This window comes from Sinohyriopsis cumingii, chromosome 10 (assembly GCF_028554795.1).
Source record: "Sinohyriopsis cumingii isolate HCF-2022 chromosome 10, ASM2855479v2, whole genome shotgun sequence".
Classification (NCBI taxonomy): Eukaryota; Metazoa; Mollusca; class Bivalvia; order Unionida; family Unionidae; genus Sinohyriopsis; species Sinohyriopsis cumingii.
Window position 1 is genome coordinate 69,275,901 of NC_142970.1, and position 17,285 is coordinate 69,293,185.

Consider the following 17,285-nt stretch of genomic DNA (forward strand, 5'->3'; position numbering starts at 1 on the left):
AATTACACACGAAGTAATGGATTTCACTCCTTGTCCTAACTGTTTACTTTGCTAATTCGCGATTCATTGGCACAGATTTCAAGACATAGGAAAAGCAATCCTCAGCATAAATGATACAATTCATTTAAGATAGCTTACATATTCACACAGTTTTGTATTCTTATGTCACGTGTTTAGGCTCGAATAAATAGTAACACAAGAAAGAGTGAAAACAACAAGCTTTGAAAAATACAATAATTTATTTCCCTGGAGAATTCTGTAAAAATTAAATAATACGAGCTTACGGTTTTCAGAATCAAATCCAAATATAATCCAAGAATAATCCACGAATACAATTTTTTAAGTCCTAATAACCAAATGTTCTAGTGATTTCAAAGTCTAGTACCGACGAAGAATCCATGATGGAAGACGACGATGTATGATGTAATATGTAGTGTTGAAGTCTACAGTTCCTTGTAGAAACAAGAAATATTACTCCGGTTTTAGAAATCTGATTAATTTTTATCAAAAATGTCCTTGTTCAAGAATTTCAAATGAGCACACGTATTTTCCAGGTAGAAAAAAAGAATTAATCCTTTTGAATCCAAGTAATCTGAAATAACTCCAAATAGCACAACATACAACTGCCAGTGTTAGAGCCCAACTAACACTGACTATATCTCTCCAAAACAAAGGTTATTTCGTATTCTAAAACGCACAAACTTATCATGTTTCAGAACCTCATCGAAATTATGTACTTGTTAACGATGATGTACACCCAGTGTGGCCCTGACGAAAACCAATCATTTTACACTAAGAATTTTTTTATTATAAAAAAGAACCATTTAAATACGTCGTCCCATCATGACCTCGACAACAACCAATCATTTTAAAATAAAAATAGAACTTAATTCACATGGTTGCTAATAATTTTGAACCAAGGTCAGGATCTACAAAACGAACAGTCAAGATCAAACTATTTTCTGGAAAAAGTATCATCTCCAATGAACAAATTTACATTACAATAGCATGTAATGAAAAAGAAATTAAAACTGACAAACAAACAATTAAATTGAAATAAATATATATTAACTCAGATTTAATTAAATAAAATATACATAATAGTATAAAAATAAATACATGAAATATTACACTACATCGTTTCTATTACATACAAAAATATTAAATCTGAACATATTTAGACAACGAAATATTATATGATATTCTCACAATACAAGAATCATATAGCATGTTAATTTATTTCTAAACTCTAGTTAAAATTAAAGTAAGCATTTAAAACGAATAAATTCACCAATAATTATAAACTTACATCTATGAATATACATATTATGCAATTGAGATTAAACTCGAACTTCTTTTTAGATTTGCACCTACCTTTGAAGTCAAATCTCATTCATTTTCGTGACCGTCACTTTCAGACACACGCCTTTATGACAGTCTAATAACATATCTTGTTTCTCAGAACTTAAATTTATTAATTTTACGAGGGATCTATTTTGAACCAAGAATTACGTCTGGGAACACACAAACACACACACACACACACACACACACACGCGCGCGCGCTTTTTTACATTAGCCAATTAGGATTACTGTTTTAATCGCTAAAATTCATAACATTCCCTTGGAAGTCAGAATAATCCTCTCTAGTCTGCCATTATTAATAACTCTTACATTTTACGGCTGTGACCTTGCGTTAACGTTAACAATGCACTCTTGTCTGGCTGTAAACGTTAGCCAAGCGAACCCTAATGAAAATTCAATCCATGACCCAATTAGATGTGAATTGTCGCTAGCTACCAAGTTTATCAACAGGTTATTTCATACATCAGTTTTAATGTACTCTGACCACGAAAGAATATTCTGTGAAATAATCTACAAAACCTTTGATCCTTACACAACAATACACAAAGATATACAAGATTTTCTGCAGAATACCACACCATTACACAAACCACATCACCTTCACTATTTTCTATTTAATTGGGCCATTCTATTCCCACACTCAAAGAAGACGAAACAGGCTTGCTGTTTACAGATTTTGATACTGTTATTCGTCTTTTGAATAATTATTTCCCACATTTCTTTGTGGATTTCACTCTCATTCAAACGATATACATAGTTTATGTTACTCCTGAACTTCTGTGCTGTTTGCTTACTTGTAATATGCTGCGTCGTCACCGATCAACGTGATCTTAATTGCTAATTTTGTTCGTAATGTTTGTTCCCACAGCTGGCGCGTGCATAAAAGCATGAACGTGACAGAGATATCGTATATAAGGTATGATTTTAAATCAAAATATCGTAGGCTGGGGTGATCATGGGAGATAGATTGTATACGACACGAATTTATTATTTTATATTTAAACCACTTATGTACATGCGATTGTACTCTATGTTTGGAAAGCACTATTAACAAATAAACAATATTTAGGATTTTATTTAAGTTAATGGACTTTATTAAAGTCTACTATTAAGGACTCACGGTACTAATTTAACTCCAATTGTAAACATATGGAAACACTATCATATTCAAAATTCAATAACTCAAGGTGCTGATGATAAGACCTATAATTCTCCATGCACATCTAACCTCGGTGCAAGCTTATGTGTGGAGAACACCATATGAGCCGCGGCATTTTGTTTATTTACATGTGCATGAAACACATGTTATTGATTCTGCACCAAATGAATCAGGTGCTACTTTCATTATTGAGTACTCCTGAGTCAAGCCTGTATAAATACTAAAATTGCATCAGTAGAAATTTTTCTATTTTTTTTTCTAATTACATATAGGATAAGCTCTCAAAAGATATTTTTACTAAAATTTTAATTTTCATTATTAACCAGTTATGGACCACCAAACCCGTAACTACTCTACTAGACTGGTTCACAGTTCTTCCGTATAATTAGTACCTTGTGTCCTTAAGCGCTTCTTATATAACAAAAGAAATCCAAAAATATATGTATAGTGGAAAATCCGATTACCGATCAAGGAATATTAATGCATGCCGGAAACAAATCGATGGCTATACTTTTAACCTGGCATGTCACTTTCCCTTTTGGCTATACAACATTTCTTCAATTGATACATTATTAGATGCAGTGAACCGCTGCAGGTTATAGCCTGTCATCCTAAACCCACACTCAGATCATGCCACTTGCATCAATATAGTATGTTCCGACTAAAACGTATGAAAAATTTCATCTTGGATCAATATTTTATTTTGTTTTACGAGACATTATATTTCCGTACATGACAAATATAAATAATATTTCAGAAACCATATGTTCTTTTCACTACTTTCTCAGACAATTAACTTTTCACTTGTAGCAGAGAATAAATATTGATTATTAACATCGTTCTGTTCTGTAATGCGAAGTTTGTTTTCAACGACAGACGTCATACCTTTTACCAAGGATTCTGTGTCATCTTGACGAGACTGTCTTTTATAGTGCCACGCTATTATAATCGTGAGGAACCCTCTGTTATACGTAGGTTGAAAAGACTACACCATCCTGTTGTAACCATGGTCACCAAACCATCTAAACGATAGATCGACGTAAAACATATTTTTAGTCGTACTAGTTATTATGCTTGATATGCGGTACCGCGGTCGTACTTCTTACAACGGTTGGAATGCCATACGGTAACGCGGTCGTACTTCTTACAACGATTGGAATGCCATACGGTAACGCGAGATACGTAAGATAGGAGGGTATACGGTACCACAATATACGTAAGATACGGAAATGTACGGAACTGCGATATAAGTACGATCACACTTCATCGATTGTATTTGTTCTTGGTTGAGTACTCACATCTATACTGAATTGCTAAATCTGGTATGGTATTACACCGAGGAATGTTCACACAAGCGTAAACCTCTGTGTGGACAACAAAATAAAAGACCAAGCAATCAGTCACATCACAATACGGGTCCCTGAAGTCGACTCTAACACCATCCCCCTCTCTCTCTCTCTCTCTCTTTGGTTGCCAAGTTTAGCATTTACAGTCAATTTGTGTACCTACATTAAATATATCCAGTTGCTTAAAGTGAACAGTAACCAAAACAATGGGACAGATGTATAATAATTACACATTTTCCTTTCTTTCAAATTCTTGTGCTGAATAAGTTTGTTTCTGCCCCTTGCAAATAGTCAAACACATAAATATATAAATGTCATAGGACCCAAATACACTCAGTACACACAAGCACACATGAAGCTTCCAGAACTAATGAATTTTGATGGCATATTTTTCAACTAATTCTTTGTGCATATTTAAAGTAGAATTCCAATATTTATACATTACGCCGGGAGTCCATGCGTACGCCGCCAAATAATTACACGGTTTATCTCCAAGGTAGCACTTTAGAGCAATCTCTTCTTTGTTATGGACATCTCCTAGTGGAAAGAACGAAACATTCCTTATTTGATTCGGAAGAACACCAAAGAGATAAAAATCGTCTATCCAGTGAAAAGGAGCAGTTTTTGCAGCTTCGAACATTTCCGGAACAATGCTTCTGGGCATTAGGACAAACGGACCGGGGCAATACGGTAACGGAAAGTGGTTTAAACCGGGAAAGTAATCGGGATCTACAGCATATTTTCCACGGCGAGACATAGAAACATGTCTGTGAAGACGACATGCAATTTTCCGTTGACCATCTTTAAATCTCGGTAGCAGAGTATGAATGACGCGAAAAATATTCACAAACACATCATCATCAATTTTGAGAATAAATTTGGCGTTTTGACAGTACTCCGTTATCCATCCATATCCAAGAACACCTTTATGTGTTAGATTATGGTAATCATCAATAAAATCGCCTTGAACTATGTCTTGAAATTTTTTGCTTTCTGTCTCCAAACTCCTTTGAACGGTTTCGTTTTCTTTTCTTCCCACCAAAAATAAAATCCGGGACGAATGAGTTTTTAACAATCTTGGATTCGCCCAAGTTTCTCTAAGTGCTTGACGCTGGTAGAAATGGGGTACAGCAGTATGTACCATTATTAGGAATGTGAGATTTTTCACATCTTTGCATATATTTGGGTTATTGATGATGTAGCTAGAATTAATAGTCAATGGATAAAATGTATAATTAGTGTATTTGATCACTGATCCGCTGTTCGTCTTTAGAATAAATGGTCCAGATGGGTTCCGTTTTACAGGATATGGTATCCATGCGTATTTTCCGGGTATGATGACATCATAATGTTCATTGTGTTCATTTTTATTGTCTTTTCCAATGTAATTGACACTGGAATTCATAGAGGTTGTCACTATATTTCCATGATTACTATCAAGTTCAGGTGCGTAGTCGAGTAACACGGATCCTTTTGAGTACAAGCGTCGGAATAATCCGGTGTCGGAATAAAATTTTCGTCCACTTTCTTTTCGAGTTAATGTGTAAGTGTTCAATATAATTAAGAGAAACGTGATGACTGAGGTGAGGAATAGCATTTTTTTACAGGTTTTAGTGCGCCTCAGCGTCATTTTTCTGTAAATAAATGAAAAAATGTAATAAATAATAGTCAGGTAATGAAGTGACATTTGAGTTTAGATGCAGTATGGAATAAAATAAACACATGCATGTGAAAGGAAATAAGTACATAAATAATTATTCAATGAAGAGAAATAAGCTTCATCGTTTATACATAAAAAATACATGCATACATATAACCATGAAATAATAATCAAAATTAGCCTACAATTTATGTAAAGTATTTGGTATAAAACAAAAGACAAACTGAAATGATTGCGTTCAGATTGTATATTCAACATCTGCTCCGCTATGTGGTTGAGATGCCGTAAGTTAGTGTTAGTGTGTTAATGGGGTTAGTGTGTGGCTAAAATCATTGTGTCCTGTTCTATTCTCTCCACTGACGGAGCCAAAATACCAGGATAGCTATTGGTGGCGCTCTACAGTTTCCTATTAGAATTTTAATGAAAAGGAATTTCTCTTGGATTCCTGACTGATTATACTGACTTTTTAAACAAAGACCTTGTATATCTTAGGTATTGTTCAAAGAACCTTTAATTCCCTTTATTTTGGTGTAAGATTGATGTTTGTTACATGAGATATAGAGTATACAACTTGGCCTTACTCCAGATATGCGCCATTAAAAACCAACTGCTAGCTCCACTTGGTCAATTTCCCTTACTGAACCTCAAAGGTAAATTAGTATAAACAAAGCCGATACATTTTCTACGTTTTATATATTTGGTAATTAATTCATTGCACTTTCAGAAGCTAGTATTGTCTAGTCTTTCAAAATTAATTTTCACTGTTTAATAGCTGCTAAAATTAGCGTACTTTAGACTAACTCTGACTTTTCTAGCACAAGGGAGCAGTCGTTTTGGTTAGTTAGCAGTGTGCTTAGATCATGTACAATTTCCACAAGTACAATATCCAAAGAAATGTCAGCCACATAACATCAAAATAGCATAGAAGTAGACCAAAATTCTCTCCATTGTGTATGTTTCAAATGCAAACATTTCACCTTACCTATGCCACTCTCTCAAAAGTATATAATAACTGGTGAGCGCCCCCATTATGAAAATTTGTGTCCTCAATTTTCATCTCCGCGTTTTAACATATATTGTCATCTATTGACAGATGACGAATGCCAGTATTCCAATGTATAATTATACCTTATTCACCAAATATAATATCATTAGCTGTTGTTGGGGGGTTGGGCGGGTTGGGAGGTAGGATAAAGACGTGACAAAGAATATGGTTTTTAGTTTCTAAATAGTTAACCCGTATTACTACTATAGGGCACTAGTGAAATGTTTGGTGTACTCTTAACTTGTCCACAGTCTTATTTTAGATTGTCAATCCCGACCAATATTCAAATTATTTGAAAATTATAAATAAAATAAATCATAAATAAAATAAATCAAAAATAAAAATCGCCGGGTAACAGCTGTATTGCAAAAAAAAATTTACGCCAGAAAGATTCCCAGCACCAAATGGCAGAGCTATTTCAGTATTGCGTTGAGCTGAATTAAGTTGATATATAGGGATAAATATCAATATCAATGCCTCTTAAAATTAATGAATGACGTTTTTAGATTGGTTGGACTAAGCCCCAAAAAAGTGAGAGAGAAAAAAACAAGCTTTGCAAAATTTAACAAATAATTTATTTCCCTGGAGAAAGAAAACGTAAGAATGAAAAAAGGAACTTACGGTTAAACAATCAAATCCCAAAATAGTCTATGAATAATCCAATAATTATTAAATTAGAAGTCCTAATAATAAAATGTTCTAATGAAATTTTATTGCTAGTCCCGACAAAAATCCAAAATGGAAGGCGGTGAAGTATGCTATAGCTAGCATTCTGCTGTTATGTCTACAGTTCTGTGTTGTTCCATAGACAATAATATTCCGGTGTTTGAATTCCGAATAAAATTTAAAGAAATGTATTTGTCAAAGAACTATGTATGAGCACTCGAATATTTCCAGGAAAAAGAGTTAATCTTTTAGAATCCAAGTAATTTGAATAAAAATTAAAATGTAACTCCAAACTGGTCACAACTAAACGAACACCATGACATCAAGTGTTTTTAAGCCAAACTGAACAAATACTCTGCGGCACCGAGTGGTCGAGTGGTCTAAAGCGCTCACCGTTACGGATCACCTCTGTCTGCGTGGGTTCGGGTCTCGGGTTCGGCCTATATGGGTATGTGGGAAAGCTTGCCAGTTGCTTCTCGTGGGTTAGTGGTTCTTTCAGGTTTTTCTCTGAGTTCTTCCTCCACCATTAATACTGGCCGCCATGCATAGCCTATCTTGTGCTGAAAAATGGCTTTAAACCCAACAAAAACAGCAACTAAATTCTCTATAAACCTAGGTCTTAAACACGGATACAATTTGATTTTCGAATTAGAGGCTGTTTACATCAAAAGTCTCGTATTCCCAGTATGTATTTGACAAAAATCAATCAATTTGCTCTAAGAATAACAGAAAAATAGTAAATTGTTTACTTGACTCACAATCAAGGTTACGAACTAGGTCAATATAATGATACAAAATTCGGTGTTCTGACAAAACAATCAGGTCAAACTAATTTCTGAAAAGTATCTAATTCCAGCAAACAAAACTACATTACTGAACATTTAATTAAATTGTAACAAAATACAACTTACAAACAGATAACTAAATTAAATCAAATATAAATCAAAAATAAATTAAATCAAATATATATAACAAGATATTTACGTCATTTAAGTAGAAGTAAAGAAATATTTCAAGATTGAAGAGAAGAATTGTTTTCTCGAGTTACGTGTTTCTTTTATTTAAAGTTATAAGGATCCATCTTTATTCTTCTTTGACTCAACTGGTCTCTGAGGAGGTAACATTATCATTAATATCTTTTTCAGAACTATGTCAGATTTTTTGTTTGTTTGTTTGTTTGTTTGTTTGTTTTTGTAATATATTAATGGTGCTTTTCATCCTCGTTCATGACTATTTTTCACAACCTTCCCTGTCCATTCGTCTCTTGAGTCTTTTTCAGTTTCATGCAAAAGACTGTGTATTATTTATGCATTATGTTCCTCTGTAATCTAGATTCGTAGGTTTTGGTGAGCTTCCCTTATGTACTGAACTGAGATAATGACAAACTCTGATGGTTTAAAGTTTGGTGCTGTCACTGTCTCCGATTTCTTCTAACATACGCTTACTGTTTCCAGACGTTTTTCCAAGTCATAAAGTAGAACAAAGGGAACGTTTAGTTAGAGATGGTAGTTTATAAAGTTAACGACAAGCCACTTTTAAGCAATATGTCATTGTGTTCCTATGTATTATATACTATTTTGTGATCTTGTCAGTTAAATTCAGAATTGAAAAAGATTTCAGTTTTTATTTGTTTTGCTTAAACAAAATGATATCAATTTTGACGATTCCATTTATCCATGATGTTAACCAAAATCCCCATTTTTACTAAATACAGATATCGTATCTATGTGGCAGCCCCGGTTCCGTCACTATATCCGGCTTTATACGTTTGTCTATGACAATACGGACAATTGCATATATGTTAAGTTCTTTTTCAATTACGTATTTTATATATCTCATATATTTATTTAATGGACTTGAGTATATATGTGCAAGATTAAATTTGGAAGGCTTGTGCAGATGCTGTCTTCGTGTGTATATAATCGATTACATAGTATGCAAATTTTTATCCTTATATTTGCATCCTATGTGTTTATATATCCTGTATGTCAGTATACCCAGTATGTTTAAATACCACATATGTTGATATTATTAAGGTATGTAGCTAGGTAAATAGTTGATTCGGTCGGTATTCAGATACGCGGTTGGCTAAATGTCTTTAAATGTATAAACAATTTAGCGAGTTTTGATATAATCTCTATTTATAGCGTCAGTCTATCTGTTCAGTAATCACATTAGAAGGAAGAATTAAATTATACGAGTTGATACAGTACGTGTCATATGAAAACGTTTTACCTGTTGCTACTAAAATCATGGCATTTTTTCAAACTATTTAAGCTTTTAATTTGTCTTTTTTTATTCTTCTTATTTACATTTTGTCTATTTTATGACTGTCCAACAGAAAAATGAAACAAATTGCTTTGTTTCTTTAAGACAGAGGTGCACAACCCCGGCCCCCACCCTCCCACCCCACCCCACCCCACCCCACCCCGGCCGGTTCTGTCAGGCCCTAAGGGCAAATTAAAACAACACAGAAATCTGGCCCGTGAGCAGTAATTATAAAGAAATTAATGTCTGCGGCCCTCGAGTGGTCTTAGAAAATGCAATCTGGTCATTGGCCGAAAAAGGTTGTGGACACCTGCTTTAAGACATTTCTTGCTCGAATTTCATAGCGTGAACAATGTTGGCGTGTGGGTAGAAGCGCCACATAGTGGTCTGTCGTGACAGTAATCAGAGCTTAACATTTTTAAACAAAATGCATGAATTATTTTTTTTATTTACGTATTAGGATTTGGGGTATTTATTTTATTATTTCTTCAATCTATTTAAATTTTAACATGTTGTTCCACGCCGTTAATTCGTCTGACGAAAGGAAAATACTTGCTTTCAAGTTCAAAGTAAACGCAGTAGATTCCTTGTGAAATAAGGCGTCATGTGATAGCGCGCTACAAGAATGAGGAACAGCTCCCATGTTAAGGAAAATAAACATGATATTAATGAGTCAATGGGTACATGTGAGGTATTCACATAAGCAAATTCAAGTCCCATCAACCCATTTTTCCCATGTAACGTTAAGCACACACAGTAAAATAGTACACTTCTTTGCAATTCATCCACATATATGAATTTCACAAAATTATCCAAGATTGGATGTTATTGTTATTATTATTAGTACTATTAGTATAAGTATTAGTATTAGTAATTTTTATTAATATCAATTTTATTATTATTAATTTATTATTATTAATAATTTTATTATTATCATTAAATTTATTATTAATATTATTAATAAATTTATTATTATTATTAGTGTTATTATTACTAGTAGTAGTAGTAGTAGTAGTAGTAGCAGTAGTAGTAATCCAATTGCCTAAATACGATATAACAATATCCATGCGTTTAGGCACCGTCGAAACACAACTTGTGACCAAGTCTCTACGATATCAACTATTTTCAATCTTATTCAGACTTGTTTTTTAACCACCCATCTTAAATTTACAAATGTATAAGAGTTTTCACTACACTAAAAGGAAGCTAAGGCACGCCCATTATATTCCACTATAGTATTATCGCTGTTTACTGTCAGTCAACGAAAAGAGGAGAGCATGGACCCCGATGGCACATACGGTCTACGCTGTATGTTTAACATCTTAGTAGAACTAATGTTGTTGACGTTTACCTGCTGGCACATTTTAAAACAGAGCGAAGTACACGAACAAAGAAAGTATGTGTCTTGCATAGGGTGTAGACAACGCCCAAAATTTGAAAGACCCAAATCATAAGGTTCTATTTATACTTTTATTCGATGTCGTGACGAAGTACCAACAACAGTTTTACATAGCTAAATATTTTCTACAAACGAACAACCTCCATTGTTATAAATGACTAATATTGGAGGACGATGCATGCATTTCCATCGAGTGAATAAGTTTTACAAAACATATCTAAACATAGTTTACTATTTCAAAATGACCACTATTCCAAAATGAACACTCTGTCAAAAGGACCGCTCCTTAGAGAGGTTTGTAAGCAGAAATGATAACTCTGATAAGACATATGATCCTAACACGTGATATTATTCTCAAAACTTGAATGACTACGTGAGAAGAATGTTTATTAAAGAATATAAATACCTCAAGATTAGTCAAATCTCAATGGGAATATACGTATATTTTAATTATAAATGTTATATATATATATATACTCGCCAGGGGTATTTGCTACTTTTAACTAAATTGAGTGTTTTCAATACTTCATTCTCAGACATTTCTGAGATGTGAATGTCTTTTGTCATCTTCAGTGCATATGTGTGTGTCACAACGATACGAGCATTCTTTTATGTAACGACTCTTCTTTATTTCACACGAAATACTGACAATGTCTGTTATTTGCATCTTGGAGTCAATGCAACGGTCAGTCTCACATTTGCTCCCACAGACATGACAATGTGAATATACTATTTAAAACAAGTTTGGTAAAAAGGAAATAAATATTTATATTTTAATTTATCAGTTACATCTTAATAATATTATGTGGGCCCCGAGTGGTCGAGTGGTCTAAAGCGCTCTCCGTCACGGATCACTGCCATCTCACCTCTGTCTGCGTGGGTTCGAGTCTCGGGCTCGGACAATGTGGATATGTGAGAAAGCTTGCCGGTAGCTTCTCGTGGGTCGGTGGTTCTTTCCCGGGTTTTCCAGGGCTCTTCCTCCACCATTAATACTGGCCGCCATGTATAGCCTACATTGCGCTGAAAAATGGCGTTAAACACTATACCAACAACAACAATAATAATGTGTATGTATAACTGGATTCGCTGACATTCAAGCCCTAACTTAACCACGGGCAATTTGTGATCTGCGATCATATCTGATTGGCGACTCTGAAAGATTGTTTTCATGCATGCCAACGATTTCAAAATGACTCGGCCATAATGGTTAATAATATAATTCGTGAGATTTGCCATGTCCATACAAGACGGATAGAAAGACAAAGAAGAATCCTATTTGAAATGTCCATACAAGATGGATAGAAAGACAAGGAGAATCCTATTTTAAATGTACATATAAGAATGGTGCACAGGAAATAGATATGACCAAAATACCGAGAGAAAAAATACCAGGGATAACGTCAGTAATGGTTGCAATTAAAGTGCAGATTCCGGAAAGTTAGCAACGAATTTACTCAATAAACAGGAAAGGGGACCAAGGTTATATCGTACGCCCAAGAGGAACCCAGCCTATACTACCGTATGGAGATTTCAATATTGCGGGAGTAACAGCTACAATCAAAGAGCCCACACCAATCCTGCGCAAACTAAACAAAACAAACTGGAGAGCTACACATTTCATATATACCACTAGAGATGCCATAGGATGCGAAAGTTGAGAAGTTTGAGACGAAACTGAAAATCAAAGTGATATCGTCAAGAGTCAAGACTAGAAACCATCCCCATGACGACAACTTACAATTAAACGAAAATCTTGGAAATAGAAAGGAGCAAATTACCAGAGATAAAACGAGCATTTTTTTTACACGGCTTTTTGGCAAAGATATGGTATAAAGGGTGTATTTGCCATCGGAGATGCAATAAATGCGAAAAGACAGGTCATACACCTCACAAATGTCTGAATAACCCAGGCACCACAAGAAGCGGAAATAATAGTCAGACCAACACTGATAAGGATAAATCAACAACAACAACAACAATAACAGAATAGGACCCAAGTAGAATACAGGCATCAAATAAAGCAAACCAACAACAATCTGGAAAACAACAACAATTAGAACAAGAACAAGGAAAATGAACTACCATGCAGCCGCAAAAGGAACAAAAACAGTATATACAGCAACAACCACAAGGAAACCAAAAGCAACATGGTGGACAAATGAAGAAACAAAAACACCAACAACAGGAACATCATAGAAGTAAAATACAAAAGAAAACAATTGCTGACCAGAAAACACAGGCCTCAGTAACAACAACAACGACGACGACAAATGTATCAACAAAAACAACCCCAGCAGGGCAAGAGAAAGAGAGTAAAGACATAGGAATTATAACAAAACAGCAACAACCACAACAACAGCAACCAAACCAACAACAAGATGAGCAACAAGGGAAATCAGGTACAAATCTAAGACAAATAGTACAACAAAAACAAAGTCAACAGGAAACCATGACAATGAATAGGACGGAACAATTAGAAGTAAAAGGAAAAACGCTAAATTCTCAAGACACCAAGCAACAAAGTCAACAGTACCAACAACAGCAAGAAAAAAACTTTACAAGCCAAAACACAACTAATCTCGACACCACAAGGAAATGAGATTCCCAAGCCTCCAATGTCAATACCAGCTGCAGAAACTTCAGAACAAAGAAAGGAAAGAAATAGGATAAGAAGAAAAGAATTGAGAAGACAAAAAAAGGGATCAAGAAGAAGCAGAATAATTTTTCTTAGCATTAGATGAATTTCTAGATTAGAAAGAAAAAAAGAATTTACATTCAAACAAAATTATATTTTTTATATATTTAACAATACATTTATCCTATTTATATGATAACAAAACGGAAACAAAACACTTACAAGCTTAATAAACTATATTATTCTATAAATCGAATAAATACAGCAAACCATTACCTTTGTAAAAAAAAACAATACAACATAGCAAACACCTACAATTAGGGCAGGAGGGCCTCTCCAAATGGTCTGTAAAGATCAACCGGAGAATACGCCCTCAAAATAAAAATAAAAAAGAAGAAAAAAAGGGGACATGTGCTTGGACATAAATGGAACTCATCTCTAATGATAAACCACGTGGAAATCTAACACTCAGACTGGGTATTTATCATCTAATATGTTCATGATTAAATACAGGATTAAAAAAATACGTGTTCTGAAATCATTCTCAGAAGTCGATTTGTTGCAGATTGTTTCAGTGCATATCGCCAATTTCTGTGTGAACATCAAATAAAGTGGGAGTGGAAGCAGCAAGGCACTCAACTTGGCCTTGCTTTTCCGCTGGACTTGATACTTAAATGGACTTGATACTTCAATGGACTTGATACTTAAATGGACTTGATACTTAAATGTTCATGATCAAGTGAGCTTTTAATAGGAAAACGAAAATATAGAAAAATACTTTTTGATATATAGCAATATGATTAACCTGAAAGCAACAGTTCTCTTCCTAACTGTTTAAGTTTAAGCTCTCTCTCTCTCTCTCTCTCTCTCTCTCAAAATTCTATCCAACATTTTGCATTCTGATTACTCTGCATGTTTTTGTCTGCTTGTTTTGGTTTGGGTTGTTTTTTCACTTCTTGAAATTTGCAGGCAAATCACAAATAAAGCTGATATGTTAACTGGATGTGACTTTCTCATGGAAAGTTTGCATAGATAATTTTTTTAAGTTACTTTCATGCATTACGACAATTTTTCTTGAAAAAAAATCTAGTTAAAAAGTAACATATATCATGAAGGTCGCACTTTTCTACACGATAAAAAATACATTCCTGAAGACATTTACTATATACTTTCACCTAGAAAAGAAATATTATTCACGAAGAATTCATTAATTTTCGTCCCGAAAATAATTCATTATCAACCCTATACCACATTCGCCAAGAAAGTTCTGTTTTGCGAATAAATCTGTCTTTATAATGATCTTAATAATAATGATTCTATCACTGACCCCTCGTGCCATTAAACACGCCAACACATTGAAGGGCGCAATTCAAGATTGGTTACCCAACTGAAAATTAGATAAGATAAAACTGAAGTGGTCGGGTATAATAACTGTTATTTTAGCAAATCAACCATCTCTCCCACCCTTCCTCCAACACCCAACCCCACCCCGATCCCAAATCTCACCAACACCCTACTATATATCATGTACATTTGTTAATATTTATTTATCGGCTTACTATCATTTCGACCTTGGTCAGTAAGATCTAAACTATACTTTCGGTCGAGATGATTTAACAGAGACATTGGGACCCCATGTGTTTCATTAGGGATATACTGTACTGCTTTAATAAATATGTTTCCATTCAATAGTATATTGTTGACAAAATAAATGCCAGCGAACGTATTGACATATAAGATGATTATATATTTTAATGAAATAAAATCAGCGTCAATTAAAAGTTATTCTAGATGAAGTGGATTCACCCTACAATAGTTGGATCGATCATCAATATAAACAAGCATGGGGCATGATACCATAATTTAGCACAATATCTACTCAGACCAACTTCATAACGTAGACAATAACTACACTGTACATATATATACTCACGTAGCACACGGTATCTAGAACTGAAATGCACGTTTGTCCCAAAATCAAGTCGTGGAATTCTTTCATGTCCAAAAATTCCTACGGATATCTGAAAATGACCTAGTTAAAAAAAAATACTACATATCGGTTAGCTGTCTTTTCAAGTACCTCTTTTGTCCAGCTCTCCTGTGCTTTCCTATTCAGCCTACTCAAATTTCTTTTATAAAATCGTGTTAGTGTTCTCTTACGAACTGAACTGTGTAAGTGCTCTTGAATGAAACACCGTGTTAAATGCGATTTAGATCTCATTTGATTATTAGTTCATTTTGTAGATACATGCTGTCTATGGTGTGTTATATGTATTACAATAACATAATCCATAACCATAAACATTACAAACACGCCGTATCCATATGTACAATACGTAATGAATCTTAGTTCTTTATATCCCACAATCTCTGCACGAATTCAAAGTTTATTCAGTTGAAATACCCCACCTATTTGGGTAGAGTCGTCACGGTTGCCATACTTGCCCGAAATATCCCAATCATGTCCAGCAGGGTTGACCTGTTTAAGGCCCATAATGACATCTAACCTGTCTATATTTAGGAAATATGAGCCCACAAGAAAACCAAATTAACACGATAATGTGTTTCAGGCAGGTAAAGGTAGACTTGGTAATACCAGAGAGTGTATTATATAGCGTGGTTACATTGTTACGGTGTCAGTCGGGTGGGGAGAGTTAAATTGGACATTCGTCATGAAGAATGTGCCTTTTACTTCAAACCTGTAAGTTTATGAAGAATGCCACTATCAAGTACAACACTGTTGCACTTCTTTTTTCCCAGATAAATTACGTGCGAGTGGATATTTAATTAGTACGGGCGGGAGGGGGTGGGGGTTGCGTTAATGGGTCATCAATGCTATTTAGCTCTTCGTCCTACTTGAAAATCATCTGTCAAGCCTATTCCACGCGTGTATTACCCATATCACCTGATCATTTCATTGATTACGCATCTACCCAGGGCAGGACGTAGGCAGATTTGACCGTTTTGGACCAATTGATCCCAGCGCTCACAAGGTCCCCGCGCGTTAGAGAGAGAGAGAGAGAGAGAGAGAGAGAGAGAATTTTAAAGCTATGGAAGACAACTTTAAGTTCAATATAATATAAACCCTGTTTGAAATATTTTCTTTTCCAAATGCCGTGCTCAAAGACGGGGACGGGGGACAAGATTTAAATAAAGGAGACCTTGCCAAAATGACCAAAATCGGGTCCGCGTTTGTTGAGGACGGAACTACCGATCAAATACACATGTGTTTGCCTGTAGTTAATCGATGACGAAGTAAAATGTAAGACAAGCAGTGAAACGAAAATTTTTTTGTTAAAAAAGGCCAAACTAACTACAAAGAATTTTGAGAAAACTTACCGTGAATTTAGTCCAAGACAAACAAAAAGTGTTCTGCTGATATGGTTGATAAACCTAAAAAAGTTAATAATGCCTCTATCTCCAACATGGGGATGAAATAAACTTAAGTATGTTTTCCTATACCACAAACGGCAGTTGATTCTGTAGCTACAACTACCAAATGTACGTATGTGGCCACTAGAGCAGCCTAATGGGGAATTTAACTACAAGAGTTAACGATGGGAATGTCATTTTCTTTTAGCAAGTACCTGATCGATCAGTTACGCACCCGACTGTTTTGATTGACAGGCCTATCCTGTTATACTATTTCGAAATCCTGGTTTAGCATCTGTTGGGATGAGGGTTAAATAATACTAAACGGAACCATGGGAAGTATTATTAAGTTTCATCTCAGATGTCAATG

General features: G+C 34.6%; 1 protein-coding gene across 1 annotated transcript; it reads right to left on the reverse strand.

The window, feature by feature from the left end:
- Nucleotides 1-220: 220 nt before the first annotated feature.
- LOC149790353 (beta-1,3-galactosyltransferase 1-like) lies at nt 221-16,979 on the reverse strand. The gene is made up of 2 exons (XM_089972396.1): nt 16,883-16,979; nt 221-5,504 (listed from the first exon to the last, which is right to left on the reverse strand). The coding sequence occupies exon 2, from the start codon at nt 5,498-5,500 to the stop codon at nt 4,238-4,240; it is 1,263 nt and encodes a 420-aa protein (XP_089828522.1). The 5' UTR covers nt 5,501-5,504; nt 16,883-16,979; the 3' UTR covers nt 221-4,237.
- Between the last annotated feature and the right edge of the window lie 306 nt (nt 16,980-17,285).